At 58.1% G+C, this 14001-nt stretch overlaps 2 protein-coding genes across 5 annotated transcripts; both read right to left on the reverse strand.

Annotated features, from left to right (window-relative positions):
* Window positions 1-295: 295 nt before the first annotated feature.
* Window positions 296-2378, reverse strand: ARL6IP4 (ADP ribosylation factor like GTPase 6 interacting protein 4). Of its 3 annotated transcripts, none has more exons than XM_015567327.1 (6): window positions 2233-2378; window positions 1850-2023; window positions 1220-1531; window positions 1019-1136; window positions 629-698; window positions 296-548 (listed from the first exon to the last, which is right to left on the reverse strand). In XM_015567327.1, the coding sequence occupies exons 2-6, from the start codon at window positions 2010-2012 to the stop codon at window positions 492-494; spliced, it is 720 nt and encodes a 239-aa protein (XP_015422813.1). In that variant the 5' UTR covers window positions 2013-2023; window positions 2233-2378; the 3' UTR covers window positions 296-491. The 3 variants fall into 3 exon arrangements, with proteins under 3 accessions (XP_015422813.1, XP_015422814.1, XP_006768949.1); XM_015567328.1 differs by having other exon boundaries at window positions 1220-1507; window positions 2233-2376; XM_006768886.2 differs by lacking the exon at window positions 2233-2378 and adding an exon at window positions 2143-2222.
* Window positions 2379-2997: 619 nt separating this feature from the next.
* Window positions 2998-7783, reverse strand: OGFOD2 (2-oxoglutarate and iron-dependent oxygenase domain containing 2). 2 transcript variants are annotated; one of them, XM_006768888.2, is made up of 7 exons: window positions 7570-7783; window positions 7117-7173; window positions 6298-6411; window positions 6108-6207; window positions 4529-4656; window positions 4027-4284; window positions 2998-3952 (listed from the first exon to the last, which is right to left on the reverse strand). In XM_006768888.2, the coding sequence occupies exons 1-7, from the start codon at window positions 7699-7701 to the stop codon at window positions 3689-3691; spliced, it is 1053 nt and encodes a 350-aa protein (XP_006768951.1). In that variant the 5' UTR covers window positions 7702-7783; the 3' UTR covers window positions 2998-3688. The 2 variants fall into 2 exon arrangements, with proteins under 2 accessions (XP_006768951.1, XP_015422816.1); XM_015567330.1 differs by lacking the exon at window positions 7570-7783 and having other exon boundaries at window positions 6298-6457.
* Window positions 7784-14001: the final 6218 nt, after the last annotated feature.

Here is a 14001-nt window from a genome sequence, read left to right on the forward strand (position 1 = left end):
TGCCAGCTGCACCCATGGGAGCACGGGACCGCCCGGCCCGGCACAGGGACTCCTGGCTGTTGTCACCTTCGGACCGAACACACAAGGGCAGCAGTCTCCCTCCCAGCCTGAGGGAATCGGGTCAAAGAGCCAATCTCTGGGTTTGGGATGCGGCTGGGGTGGGGCAGTTCCTGGTGGGCTCACTGAGGAGGAGCGCACGACCACCAGGCACACCCCGCTTTCCCTGCAGCCCTCTGTCCCCTGCATCGGCAGCACCCTTCCCTCCCTCTCAACACAAGAAACAACTGTGCATGAGGAGGCTCAGCCAGGGGACGTTTAATCCCGGGGAGCTGGGCTCTATCAGGAGGGAGCTGAGGAGGACAGTGACCCGGTCCTCCATCCCTGCATCTGAGCAGAGGCCGGTCCACAGGACAGACAGCACCCATGTGGCCTCCTGCTGCCCACCCCGTCACGCCACCAACACCGCCCACAGACCTTGGTCAGCTGGGCCCTCAGGGCAACAGCCCCGCTCGCATCTGGAAGGCCAGGCCGTCCCCTCGGGTGGCTTGCTAGGGGAGAGAGCACACAGGAGGGGGCGTGTCACAAACAGAGCTGAGGCTGAGCCCTGGGCGGAAGGGGCGACACCCACCTTGTTGATCTCCCGGTGCCGTTCCTTGGTTACGATTTCCTCTAAGACCTCGCCATCTCCCTTAATGAGCCTGGGGGCGGAGGGGGGCAGGCTGAGCCTCTGACCCAGAGCAACAGAACAACAAGCCCCACCCCTCCGTCTCTCCCACCCTCGGGGCAGGGATAAAGGTGGCCGGGTGGGCTCTGCCATCGGATCAGCGGATCAGCCAAGAGTGGCTCTCCGAGGACCCTCCTGGAGGCCCTTTCAGCCCCTGCAGCTGCTTGGGGGCGGGGGGGAGGGGGGGGGGATAGCCTCAGGAGTCCAGCAACACGTGACTTTCCCATCCTCGGCCTTTTCATAGCAGCAGCCACCCCTCCTCCTGCAAGTGCGGGCGTCGTGCCCACTCCCCACCTGGTGCGGCCGGTCTCGGGGTCCACCACCTTGCGGATGACGCTCTGCCGCGCGTCCCACTCCTCCCTGGTCATGGGCTTCATGGCCTGGATGCGCGATTTCTGCTCATCCGTCAGCACTGGGAGGGGAGACGGCAGGGAGGTGGGGGTCGGGCCGCAGGGCGGGGACCCTCCCGGTCCCGCACAGCCCGCAGCGCGGTACCTGGGCCGTCCTCCTCCTCGCCCGCAGGTCGGTGCCACTGGTCCAGCGAGGGGCCTGGCAGCGCCTCAGGCGGCCGCGCCTCCGCCTTCTCCTTGCCTTTCTTCTTCAGCTTCTTCCTCCTCCTCTTCTTCTTCTTCTTCCTCTTCTTGTCCTTGTACTTCCCCGACTTCTTCCGGCCGTGGCTGGAGGAAGAGGAGGACGACGAGGAGGACGAGGAGCTGGAAGAACTGGAAGAGGAGGAGGAGGAGCTGGAACGCCGTCTCCTCCGGGCCTGGTGTTTGCTTCTCTCTGTGATGCGGGGAGAAGGTGAGGCTGGGAGGCCGGGAGGGGAGTCAACCTCCCCCCTCGCTCTGGACAGAAGAGCGAGGCCTCCTGCAGGGACCAGCGGCTGACCAGGCGCAGGGCGGCCAGACCCCCAGCTCAGGCCCCGCTGCACGGACAGCAGGCCTCCGCGCGCGCACGCAGCGATGCACGCTCAAGGGGCCGGCCCTGCCCCTGGGCCCGGGGCGTCTATCAGTCCCGACGCCCACGCTGTGCTCTGCACCCCTCTGACCGCCGACCCCCGCGATTGCCCTGCAACCGTCCGCAGGAAGCCCGCCCAGCTGACCTTCCCACTCCCCGCGGCCTCACCCTCCGCCCCCGAGGAGGTGGTGCTGGCCTTGCGGCCGTGGGACCTAGAAGCCGAACAGCTCCCCCGGGCGTCCTTGCTGCTCTTCTTCCTTCTCTTTTCCGACCCTCGGCCCCGCGAGCGGCTGCGACTCCTCGAGCGCTGGCGAGAGCCGACGGGAGCCATAGCGCCGCGCTCTGCAGACGGGGAGGCGCGGTCAATCGGAGGCTCTCAGCCCGCAGACTGGGCGCCCAGGTCCTCGGGGCCCCTCCCCGATTCCCGCCCCGGGGCAGGGATGGAAGCCACCCGCAGCCACCTCACGATCCTCAACCACCCACTACCGCTGGGGACGCCGGGTCAGCCGCCGCGGCCCCTTTAAGGGCCCGCCCCCGCCGGGAGGCTCCACGCCTGCGCAGGCGGCTCCGGCGTCCCTTAAGGAAGGTCCCCGGGGTGGCCCGTTCCCTCCTCAATTGACCACCAGGCCCAGCCCCCGCACCACGCGCTCGTGTGAGGAAGCGGTGGCGGCGAGGTGACTTCCGGCCGGGTTGGTGCTCCGAGAGGCCGTCCGGCTGCGAAGCGGGGTATGTCGCCTTTAGTTCCGCCTGTGGGGCGTCTCGGGAAACGGGAGTCTGGCGCGCCCAGCTCCGTTTCAGAGGAGAGCCGGGGTCCAGGTTTCACCCCCAGGCCGGTGCGAGGCCGTGTCTGCTCCCGCAGCTCCCGGCGGAGAGACGTGCTCTGCGGCCTGGCGCCACTCCCCGAGCTCGCAGGCCCTTTGCTGCAGTCGTGCCCTCTCCCAAGATTGCCCTTCCAGGGGCCCCCGCAGAGATAGAGACCCCCCCCTGCGCTCGCTTCCCAACCTGGGTTGCCTGCCCGCCTGTCCACTCCCATCAGGCCGTGAGCTCCAGGGCTGAGACGCCCTGGTCTTTCTCCAACGACCCCATGTGGAGAGGGTCAACTCAGGGCCAGAGATCATATCAGTGAATGAGGAAGGGACCCCTCTGAGGGGTGCACGTCTGGTGTCTCCAGACCTTCCCACCTTCCCAGGGAAGCCAGAACTCAGGATTTCCATATGGAAATGCCTGGTTTCCAGATGTGCCGCCCGTGTGCACAGCTGCACTCCTCACCCAATGTGGGGGCCAACCCTTCAATAACGACACCAGTGAACGCAGGGGGCTGTTAAAAAGCACTTTATAAAGCTTATATATTGTTTGACTCTCACAACAGCTCTAAGACATAGGCACTTTCCAGATGAGGAAACGGAGGCACAAAGAGGTCACGGGGCTTACCAGTCACAGGGCTGCAAGTGGCAGAATCAGAATGTGAACCCAGACAGTCTGGCCCGGCTCTTAACCCCTCCACACCATCTACCAGGTGCTACTGGTGACCCACCCAAATCCCCTTAATAGAGGGCACTCACCCCAGCTGTCAGCCAGATGCTGACAGCTACACCTGTGCTGGAGTCGGACATCTGGGAACTTATTCACACACATCCCCTCCCCCCGCCATGCCCTCTCCCAGCACACCCTGTAGCCAATCACCGATGCTGGGGCAAACTGGTGGATTCACACTCCAGAGCTCCCAGGGGATTGGCCTGAGTTTAGATGCAGCTGAACCTGCCCCTCGGCCCAGCTCCTTCCTGCCTTGTCCTGCTTCGTGGACTCCCTCCTCCATCGATAAGCAGGAACCCCCATCGCCGGTTCTAAGCCAGCCCATCTGCAGAAAGAAGGACCCAGAGCCTGCTTGTCCTTTTGAACCAAGAAGTGCCAAGGGCTACGGGGACTTTATTTCTGCCCTGCCCCACCCAAGCCGAGGTGGCAGAGCCCTCTGCCGTCACGCCACCCCCGACACAGGTCCAACCAGGCTCAAGTCATCACACACAGGTCCACTGTGGTGGGCTCCTCCCGGGTGAAGCCGTCACCGAAGCCCTCGTCGTCCACCAGGTCGGGCTTGCGGCAGCACATGGGGCAGAGGCGGTTGCGCACAGCAGAGGCCCGGAGCCAGACAATGAGGTTCCATCGCTCGCCCGTACCCAGGGGCCGGGCCCCGTGCAGCTGGCCGCCCCGATGCAGCACACCCTGGCCCACCACATGCTCCACCTCCAGGGGGCTGGCCAGGGCTGAAGGCGCCTGCAGACAGCTGGGGTCAGGCCTGGGCACTCGCAACTACCCCAGGCCCTGCCCCGGGGGTCACACACACTCACCTGGAAGAGGCCCCCGAAGTATAGGGCGCCCCCGGTGAAGGCCTTGCCCAGGGACACGTTGATGGTCAGCTCGGCGTTGTCATAGTGGCAGCCCAACTCCCGGTCCTGGCCGGGTGCATACTTGACCACGAAGGCTCGGTGGCTGTCGAGCCAGCCTCCGCCACAGTCTGGGTAAAGGAGGGCCATCAGTGGCTGGAGGAAGCGCTCCCGCAGCGGCGTCACCAGCGGCTCATCCAGGCCCAGCTCATGGAGCAGCACCTGGAAGGGGGGTTCCCATGAGGCCCCGAGATGGGGAGGGATCAGCCGGGAAGCTGGTGGGGCCCCACCCTGGGTCCCTGGGGTGACCCTTGACTTGTTTAACTTCATAATCCTGCGATTTTCATTTTACAGACGGAGAGACCAAGGCACAGAGAGGGCTACACAGCTGGTCCATAGCACTGCAGGTCAGTCTCCCCAGACCCATGTGTCCCTGCCTCAGCCCGCCTGGCAGAGCCGTACCCACCCCATAGTTGTTCATGGTGTTGGGTCTTCCCTTGGGCATGTCCGACCGCTCGAAGTGCTCCAGCTCCTCCAGCAGTGCCTGGCAGAACGGCGCCGTGAACACCGGCAGCCGGTAGATCCGCTTCTCCTCTGCAGGGAGGACAGTCTGTCGGGCAGGAGCTTCGGGATGCGTTTCAATCTCCCCAAGTTGTATGAGCCTGGGCATGCCTTTTCACTTCCCCAGCCTCAGTTTCCTCATCTGTATAATGGGGATAACTCGGGCACTCTACACCCCTCTCGGGGCCATTATGAGGATTAAATGATGCATGGTATGCACAGCCCGGGGGGGAGGGAGTTCTGTTCTCCAATTCACACCCCTCCTCCCCCCGCCACACCCCCTGCCACACACACTCATCCCTGGAGCCCCTCATCCTGCTTCCAGGGGTGCCATGGTCTAGCCTCCAGACTCAGATGTGAGTTCTGATGAGGCGCTGAGATGGGGAGGGATTAGCCCAAGGACACCCAGCAGGCCGGCCACAGAGCCAAGCCAGGACACAGAGCCTGCTCGGGCTCTCTCTGCACCCCTCCCCCCAGTGAACCGCCAAAGTCTGCACCCCAACTCAGAGGTTTCTTGGAGTTTCTGTTCCCCATAAGGAAGGCTGAGGGGGGCTGTTTTGTAGGGCGTGGTGGGGAGAGGCCTGGCTCAGAATGGAAATGGGGACATTCTGGGCAGACACGCACGTTTGGGCCAACCCACAAGCAGCCCCAGCCCCACCCAAACAGCCTCCTTACAATTTCAGCTGCTCCGGAGTAGATGGCAATGAGTCCCCTCCCAGCCTGGAAGGGAGTCTCATTCTACCTTGTGCCCCCACAGGATGCAGGTGCCCGGAGGGGCGTGGCTTTTACCTCTGTCCCCCCACCGTATCCCCCAGACCCAGGATAACAGTAACCGTAAGACCCGGAGAGTTCTGGACACGTACCACGCTCAAGCCTCTAAGCGCATTACCTCTCTCTCACCCGATCATCATGGCACCTTTCGAGATGGTGGTATTATCGTTCCCATTTCACAAATGAAGAAACCAAGACAGACAGGTTAAGACTCCCTGGCCTAGGACTTCTGCTGGGTTTAGCCAGGGGGAGGCCCCAGCAGGAGGTGGAGGGCAGAAAGAGAGATGGGGCATTTTGGAGTCTGGCGGGGCTGTGTGCTCCTGCCGGTTGTCTGGCAGCCCCTCCCACAGCTCCAGGTCCCTGCAGCTTCAAGAAACTTCATCTTGCCCACTCCTTCCGGTCCAGAGACAGGAACGCTCCCCTCTATTGCTGGCCCTGCTAGGGTCCTTCACCTCCCTTGCTGATCCTTTTAGCTCAGCCCACACTGTCTCCACTATCCCTTCCTTAAGCTCTTCAGTCACCCCAGCTGGCTCATGCCTGACAAGACACTGAACAGCTGTGTCTCTTGGGTGAGTGCATGGATGGATAGAGATGCCCTGCTCCTGTGCCTTCCAGCCCCTGCTGGTTTGGTTTTTGGAGGCACACATAATCGACAGAGGGGACCCCAGCCTCCCACCCCCTAGTCCTGCCAGGTCATGGGGCCAAGACCTCACCCGACACCGTCTCCAGCCGCTGGAGGAGGCCCTTGAGGTCTGCACCTGGCAATGCGCTGTACTCAGCTGCGGCCAGAAACTCGGGGGCCAGAGCCACATCCTGGGGGAGAGAACACACACCCACGGTGGGGCAGGCAGCCTCCCCAGCCTGGATGCCTCCTCCTCCCAGTCACCTGCCCCTGCTGGGTACCTGCAGTGAGTTGTAGATTTCAGGCCGAGCCGGGTGGTAGGAGCTGGCGATGAGGGCTTTCCTGGCAGCGGACTCCTGCCCTAGGCGCTTCCGCCGCTCCACCTCCTGCTCCAGCTGGGGTGGCACAGGGCCTGGTTACCAGGACAGGGCCTCTCATCCCCTCGAGGCCATTGTACAGATGAGGAAACTGAGGCTCAGGAAGGCCAGAGCAGGGCCCAGGCCAGGAGCCAAGTCTTCCTATGCTCCCGACTCTGATAGGGTTGATTGCGGGTGCCACGCTATTAGCTGAAGGGGACTCCTTCCAGAAGGGGGCCCACCCCACTCTGGGCTATGACAGCCCTGCGATGCCCCTCAGCCAGCTGGGGCCATGCAGGGAGAGGAACAAAGTCCCAGCAGAGGGCTCTCCTGGGAAGCTTCCCACCATTAACCCCCAGGTGAGGGAGGAGGGGTGAGATGGGGAGCAGCCCTGGTGGCAAGGGAAGCAGGGTCGGAGGAGAAATAGCAAGGAGCCTGGCAGCCCTGGCAGGACCTCAGCTCCAGGGGCTGTGAAACCTTGAGCAACGGACTCCCCTTGTTGAGTCCATTGTTTTCATCTCAAAAGAGCATGAAGTGAGGCAACTTGGCAGCCCGCCCTCTTTCTCCTTTTCTGGTGCAGTGAGTGGGCACAGGACGGGGGAAAGGAGGGTTTAAGGAGCCCTTCAGTGATCTGGGACTGGCAGGCCGGAGGCTGGGACACCCCTTCAAGCCGCCGACACAAATCTAAAATGGAAGGTCTAGGCCGGGTGGTGTGTAGGGGCGTTGGAGGGTGGTGAGTGTTACCTCTTCTAACAGCTGTTGGAAGTCCTTGGGGGTGACACAGCCTCGGCTGCGCAGGATCTAGGAACAGAAAGGTCAATGAACCCGACTACATGACCCTGGGCAAGTCACTTAACATCTCTTGAGTCTCAGTTTCCCCTCCTAAAATGGAGATGAGAGCCCGGACCGCAGGGGACCACCGTGAGGATGAAATACGACGAGCGCTAAGTCCAGAGCGGGGTTCCCTGAGCCAGGCCCTGGCCTAAGCACATATATGTTAGTTCACCCACACGACAGCCTCACTAGGGAGTTACGCTTATCCCCAGTTAAGGGGAGAAAACTGGGGCACCGAGAGGGCAAGCCACTGCTGCGGTCAGATGTGAGCACGCGGGCAAAGCCAGCGACCGCGGGGACCAGGGTTCCTCCTCCGCCAGCCCTCCCGCGCCTTCCTCTGCGGAGCCGATGGAGGCCACTCACGGGGCCGTAGTCCGCGCGCAGCTGCTGCTCGCCCCGGAAACGCACGTGCAGCCCGTAGCGCGCCACGTACAAGTTCTCGGAGCAGAAGCAGGCGCAGCGGCAGAAGCGCTGCGGGACGCCCGCCGTCGCCATGGTGAGGGGGCGCGCGCGGCCCTGCCGGCTTCCGTAGGAGCACTTCCGGGCACGCCCACTTCCGGCAGCCAAGGATCCGGTCTAAATTCCCGCGCGCAGAGAAGAACGAAGGCCCCGCCCCGCCCCCCGAAAACGGTCTGCGGTGTAGAAAGATGTTCCCGGGCCTTCCAGTGCCACCGCCTCACAATGTCCCCATCCTCGAGGCGGGGACTCGGACACCCCCCAAGATCTTTTGCCACCTCCCTTTTCTGCTCGGGGCTTTTGAATACCCAGCCAACTCCACGGGGACAGTTAAAGGCGCCCTGAGGTTCCGTCGCGTTTCCTCCAAATGCTATGAACCATCCAGTTCTGTGCGTTTGAGCTTGGGGTTTAGCATTTTTACCCGGTCCCTGTCCCCGCTCTCCCGTTGCCCCCGCTGTCTCCTAGGAGTCACCGCCGGTTGCCACAGTGTCTCCACAAAAAAACGTTCCGTCCGGCGTGACTTCCGGGGACAGTCAAGTGTGGGGAGAGTAGGGCGTGGTTTGTCCGCGGCCACACCCCGCACAAACCGGTTCCAGTTCTGCGCAGCTGCTGTGCGAGATGAGTGCTATTTCTCTTCGCGTGCAACCCAACCTGAGGGAGACCCATCGCCGCACACAGCGGGACCTCCGTCATGGTCCGCCGTGCAAGCCCCCCCACCCCCTCCCCAGGCCCAGGTCTGCAGAACTGGAGCAAGTGGCTTGGATTGGATTGCAAACCTATCACCGAGATGGGAGAACTGAGGCGCGGAGCAGGGGAGGAAGTCCCTTCCCCTGGAATTGGTACCTGACCCCCGCCCTAGCGTTTCCTCCGTGACCGCGGGATGCGGGATGCGGGATGCGGGTGGGGAGGAAGACTCTGGGCCTCAGGACTTCCGCCCAGACCCCAGATACACCGGTGACTGCAAGTGACGGCGCCTGTTGTCCCCGCTTCCTCCCCCCTGGACTTCTGGATCCCTCACCCGCCTTTCACCCCTACAGCAAACCCTTAGCTGGGTACTGTTATGTCTTCATGTGATACAGATGGGGAAACTGAGGCTCCGAAGTGCGGGGACCGGCCCCAGGTCACTCCCCAGTGAGGGACACGCATGGGGTTTGAACCCCGCAGTCTGCTCTCTGACTCCCCTGTTCACCCCCAGGGGGGGTCAGTGGTGAGGGTGAGATGCGGAGGGAATTTGAGTTTTCTCTTTGTGCTTGTTGGCATTTTCTTAACGAGTCTGCTTTCCTTTCCCCTGTTCTTACACATGTCTGCGAGCCACCGTAAATACATGTCCGTGCTAACACATATGTCCATGCTGACACATTTACACGCAACCACACATGCCATCAGCACACTCACCCCCGCGTACACACCCTCGTGAACACATTCCACATACAGTGATGGTTGCACACTCGTGCACAGCCCCCCACACCTACTCACCCACATTCACATCCCACTCACACCTTCCCACACGCACACAGGCAGCCCAGCCCGGTTCCTCTCTTCTCTCTGCGACTTCCGCTCCCAGACCCACCGTTTCTCTGACTGAAGCCCCGGAGCCCAAAAGGGAGAGGGAGACCCTCACGTTCTGTGATTCGGCGTCTCCCTCAGCACATTTGGGGATCCAAGGCTCCAGCCAGCGGTGTCCCCGCCTTTCCCCAGTGCCTTCGGGGACCAGGAGAGGGCGCCTGCTCTCTGGGCAAAGCCTATCCCAACAGCCCGAGTGGTTTTCACAACTGGCTGGCCAGGAGCTTTCAGACCTTCCTGAGTGTGTGTCTGCGCGTGTGTGAGCTGTGCACGTGGAAGTGTGTTTTGAGTGACAGACAAGGTCCTTGCCCTTCTGAAGGTCTCAGTCAAGGGAGGGGAGACGGGCAAGCGAGGAAACCATCACATGATCGCGTTATTCTCACTTGGTTGCGAGTGCCAGGAGACACAGTGGGAGGGGCCTGGAAGTGGCTTCTTTGGACAGCTGGCCAGGGAGGCCCCCCCAAAGAGGGACATTTCAGCTGAGTCCTAACTGCTGCAGCAAGGTCTGGCAGGAAGGGTCGTAGGCAGGGGAACAGAGTGCAGGTCACTTAACATCTGCTGTGCGCTGACTTTGACCCGCAAGGGCCATGAGAGGGCAAGCCGGAGGCAGTGGGACCAGGGTGGTATTGGGGCCGAATCACTGGGCACAGGAGACCACGGTTAACGTTTTGAATTTTACCCTCCTGGCAAAGGGCAGCTGTTGAGTCCTCACAGCAAACCCTATGAGACAGGAACTACCCTCATTTTACAGATGTAGAAGAGGAGGCTCAGAGAGGTCCAGTGACCCACCCAAAGTCACACAGCTCATAAGTGGTGGAGTCCGGAATGGAACTGACATCTGACTGCTGGGTTGTTTATAAAGGTCTGCATGGGCGCCCCCTCCCCCCTCAGGCATAAAATCAAGGTCACTGGGCCACGGGGACCTCAGTTCCACCCCAAGCCTGCTGAAGCTACCAGTCTTCCTTAAGGAGAATGGCCGCCGGGGCCAGCTTCCTTTTCAAGGACCCAACTCCCCAGCCCAGAGCTGTGTGGCCTGAGAAGGTGTTTAAAGTTTCACAGGCATCTTGATTGCCCAGCGATAGTGAAGGGCCCTACTCGCCAGCAAAGGATCTATTTCCCCAGCTCGGCACTCTGCACCCCCCTCATTGCCCTCTCCCCAGCAGGCCCCGGGCAGGCCAGCTCCCCAGCCTGCCACCGTGCTGGCCTGGTGCAAGCCGCCTCCCCCACCCGGTCAGGTTTCTCCCTTTCGCAGCAGTTTGCAAGATGAGCCTGCTCTGCCTGTCAGCTTAGACTGGCCCTCCTCGGAGACAGCGTCCCAGCCCCCAGCCCACCCCAGCTTGGCTCAATCGCGAAAGAGAACCCCAGTGAGAAGAATATAACCGTAAGCACCCAATCAGTGTGTCTCCCAGCCAGCAATGACTCATTTTATTAACCGCAGCAGGTGTCTCCATTACCTCCATTTTACAGATGAGGAAACCGAGGCTCAGGGAAGTGCAGGGGCCTGTCCAGGGTCATAAACCCAGTGTGGTTCCAGAGTGGCATGGGTGGTGTGTGCGCACGCATACACGTGTTTTTGTCTGTGTGTGTATGCATATGCATAGGTGTGTGTACATATGTACGTATAGCACATGCTTTTGCATTAACATGGAATACCCACACAAAAAGGGTACAAATCATAAGTGTACAGTTTGGAGATTTTTCACAAACTAGACACCCATGTGACCAGCACCCAGGTCCAAAACAGAACATTGTAGCTTCCCAGAAAGCCCCTCCCACATCCCCTCACCTCACTCACTACCCATCTCCCAAGGGTCTTAGGAGCAAAGATCTGTTCTCAAGTTTGCTACAAAGAAAATCATATAGTAGGAGTATTTGTATGCTGCTGCTTTCACTCGGCATTATGTTCTTGAGATTCTTCTGTGGGCTGTGTAGCAGCAGATCATTCTTTTTCATGGCTGCATAGTATTCCACAGGGGTTGTGCATTCTTCCATTCACTGAGCCATTCTGTAGCTAATGGGCATTTGCATTGTTTCCCGTTTGGAAACATACTTTTTTTTTTTTTTGCAGTAAAATAGACATGATGAAAATTTATCATTTTAACCATTTTTAATAGACTTTTTTTTTTTTAGAGCAGTTTTAGGTTCACAGCAAAATTGAGCAGAAAGAAATTTCCCATATACTCTCTGCTCCCCCCGCCCCATACATATACATCCCCCACTATCAACTCCCTGAACCAGGGTGGACATTGGTTACAGTCAATGAAAGCCCATTGGCAACATCCTCACCCAAAGTCCATAGTATACAGCAGGGTTCCCTCTTGGAGTTTTATAGTCTCAGGTTTGTGACCCTGTATAATGAGGTGTGGCCACCATAGCAGTATCATACAGCATTGTTTCACTGCCCTAAAAATCCTCTCTCCTAAATAATAAATTTAATTTTAAAAATTCCTCTGTGCCCTGTCTATTCGCCACTCCCCTCCTCCTAACACCTTTTTACTGTCTCCATCGTTTGTAGCCCTTTCAGGCTGGCTTCTTTCACTTGGGAAATAAGCATTTGAGGTTCATTCATGTATTTTCCTGGCTTGACGGCTCATTTCTTTTTAGCGGTGAATAACGTTCCACTATCTGGATGGACCCCAGTTTGTCTGTTCACCTGCTTTCTTCACGATTTGCTTAAAAAAAAAAATACCTTTGCTCCATTGTATTGCCTTTGGTTCTTTGTCAAAGATCAGTTGACTATTTTTATGTGGGTCTATTTCTGGGCTCTCTGTTCTGAACTTTTAGATAATCTATCCAAGATAGGCTCTTCAGGTGCAGTCATATATTTGCTTTTGTTTTTGCACAAACAGTAACACACTTCAACTGTATTCTGTCCTTTTTAAAATATTTTTTGAGAGAGAGGAAAGGAGAGAGAGAAAAAACACACACATTGATTTCTTCTTCCACTCATGCATTCATTGGTTGATTCTTGTATGTGCCCTGACCAGGAATCGAACCTGCAACCTTGGTGTATCAGTTGGTGATGCTCTAACCAACTGAGGTACCCAGCCAGGGCTCTGTCCCTTGTTTTGACTCAGTACATTTAGGTCATTCCATACCTTTACGTAACTGTGTATTGGGAGGCTCATAGATTTGTCTCCACTGCTGTGCAGTGTTCCGTTGAGCGGTGCTGTGTAATTATTCGGCCAGTTCCCGATGGTATGGGAGGATATTTAGGTTACTTCCAGACTTTGCTACTCCAGTAACTGTCCACAAGCCAGTATCTTTGCTCCCCTCTCCAAGTCTATCTATAGAAGAAATTCCTACTGGGTTAAAAAAAAAAAAGTGCGTTTAAAATTCTGAACTTCTCCAAATTCCCCTTGAAAGAGGCTTTCCCATGTGACTAGCAGAGGCTGTTTTATTTTTTAAAATATATTTTTATTAATTTCAAAGAGGAAGGGAGAGTGAGATAGGAACATCAATAATCCTCGACCTCCTGGGTCACAGGTCGATGCTCAACCCTGAACCTGTGGGCTCAATCCCAGTGTGGGGTGTGCAGGACCATTGATCTGCCTATTTTTTGCTCAAGACCACATTGTGTTCACTTCTGTAGCTTTACAGTAAGTCTTGGGTAGTGTCAGTCCTATGGCTTTGTTTTTCTCCTTCGATATCGCGTTGGCTCTTTTCACACAGATAAATGACAGAGCCTAGATTTGGACTCAGATCTGAGTCTCTCTGACTTTTATTTTTTATTATTATTATTTTTATAAATCAATCAGAGGGCGTTGTAAGCCTCTGACTGAAGGCGGAGGGCGTTGGAGGTGTCTTGCCCCACCTGCTGCCCCTCTGGGCCTTGACCTACTCTACCCGGCTCTTGGTTCAGGCCACACTGATCCCTTTCTGTTCCTCAAGTGACCAGGCAGCAAGTTCGGGCATGAGAGCCTTTCAGCTTCGCCTGGGATGCGCTTCCTCCCGCCCCCCCGCCCCCCCAGGCTCACCCCTTCTCACCTTTCACCTTCCTCCGGGAGCCCTTCCCAGTTACAGTAGCCCATGCTGCACCCCATTTTATTTCCTTATCAGTATCCGAAATCATCCTATGTATTTATTTGATTTCCTGTCCCCCCGCTTCCCAAAGGAGGCGGGGAGAGGGAGGTTGTCTCTTTTCCACACTCAATTGGGTTCCAAGCTCCCAGCACCCAGCACCCAGCACCCAGCACTCACTCAGCACATTAGTGCTGCCTCCCCTCTCCCAATCCCCTGCTACTCTGCCCTATTTTCCTTTTCTTTTTAATTTTTAAAAAAAATATTGTTATTTATTTCAGAGAGGAAGGGGATATATTTAATATCAATGATGACATAGAATCAGTGACCGGCTGCCTCCTGCATGCTCCACACTGGGGATCGAGCCCACAACCCCCATCATGTGCCCTGATTGGGAACCGAACCGTGACCACCTGGTTCATAGATCGAGGCTTAACCACTGAGCCACGCAGGCCGGGCTCTGCCCTATTTTTCTCCATAAAGTGCCTCCCCTTCAACACATATAATTGGCTTATTCATTACAGGTATTGCGGAGTCCCGCACTAGAAGGTCTAGCTCCAGAAGGGCAGGGACCTTGTTTCTTCACTGTTGTATCTCAAAGGCTTAGGATGGTGCCAAGCACATAGTAGGTGCTGGACGTGTGTTTGTTGAATGAATGGAGACCGTAACCCCACCCTCCAGAGAAAAAGGCCGGTTCAAGAGCAGATGAGGCCCTTTCCCTGTGAGGAGGGCCGGGCTGCGCGGATGGGGCGGGAC

The sequence above is a fragment of the Myotis davidii genome, unplaced genomic scaffold (assembly GCF_000327345.1).
Source record: "Myotis davidii unplaced genomic scaffold, ASM32734v1 scaffold223, whole genome shotgun sequence".
NCBI classification, from domain to species: Eukaryota; Metazoa; Chordata; class Mammalia; order Chiroptera; family Vespertilionidae; genus Myotis; species Myotis davidii.

Bases quoted from the DNA above. Each gene is read 5' to 3' on its own strand.
- ARL6IP4 (XM_015567327.1), bottom strand. From the start codon at position 2,012: ATGGCTCCCGTCGGCTCTCGCCAGCGCTCGAGGAGTCGCAGCCGCTCG. The intron at 1,532-1,849 runs GTGAGGCCGCGG...CCGGCCTCCCAG, and splicing joins CACCTCCTCGGGGGCGGAGG to CCTCACCTTCTCCCCGCATC. The intron at 1,137-1,219 runs GTACCGCGCTGC...CTCCCCTCCCAG, and splicing joins CGAGGAGGAGGACGGCCCAG to TGCTGACGGATGAGCAGAAA.
- OGFOD2 (XM_006768888.2), bottom strand. From the start codon at position 7,701: ATGGCGACGGCGGGCGTCCCGCAGCGCTTCTGCCGCTGCGCCTGCTTC. The intron at 6,412-7,116 runs GTAACACTCACC...GTGCCACCCCAG, and splicing joins TCCAACAGCTGTTAGAAGAG to CTGGAGCAGGAGGTGGAGCG. The intron at 3,953-4,026 runs GTGAGTGTGTGT...AGCTGTCTGCAG, and splicing joins ACTTCGGGGGCCTCTTCCAG to GCGCCTTCAGCCCTGGCCAG.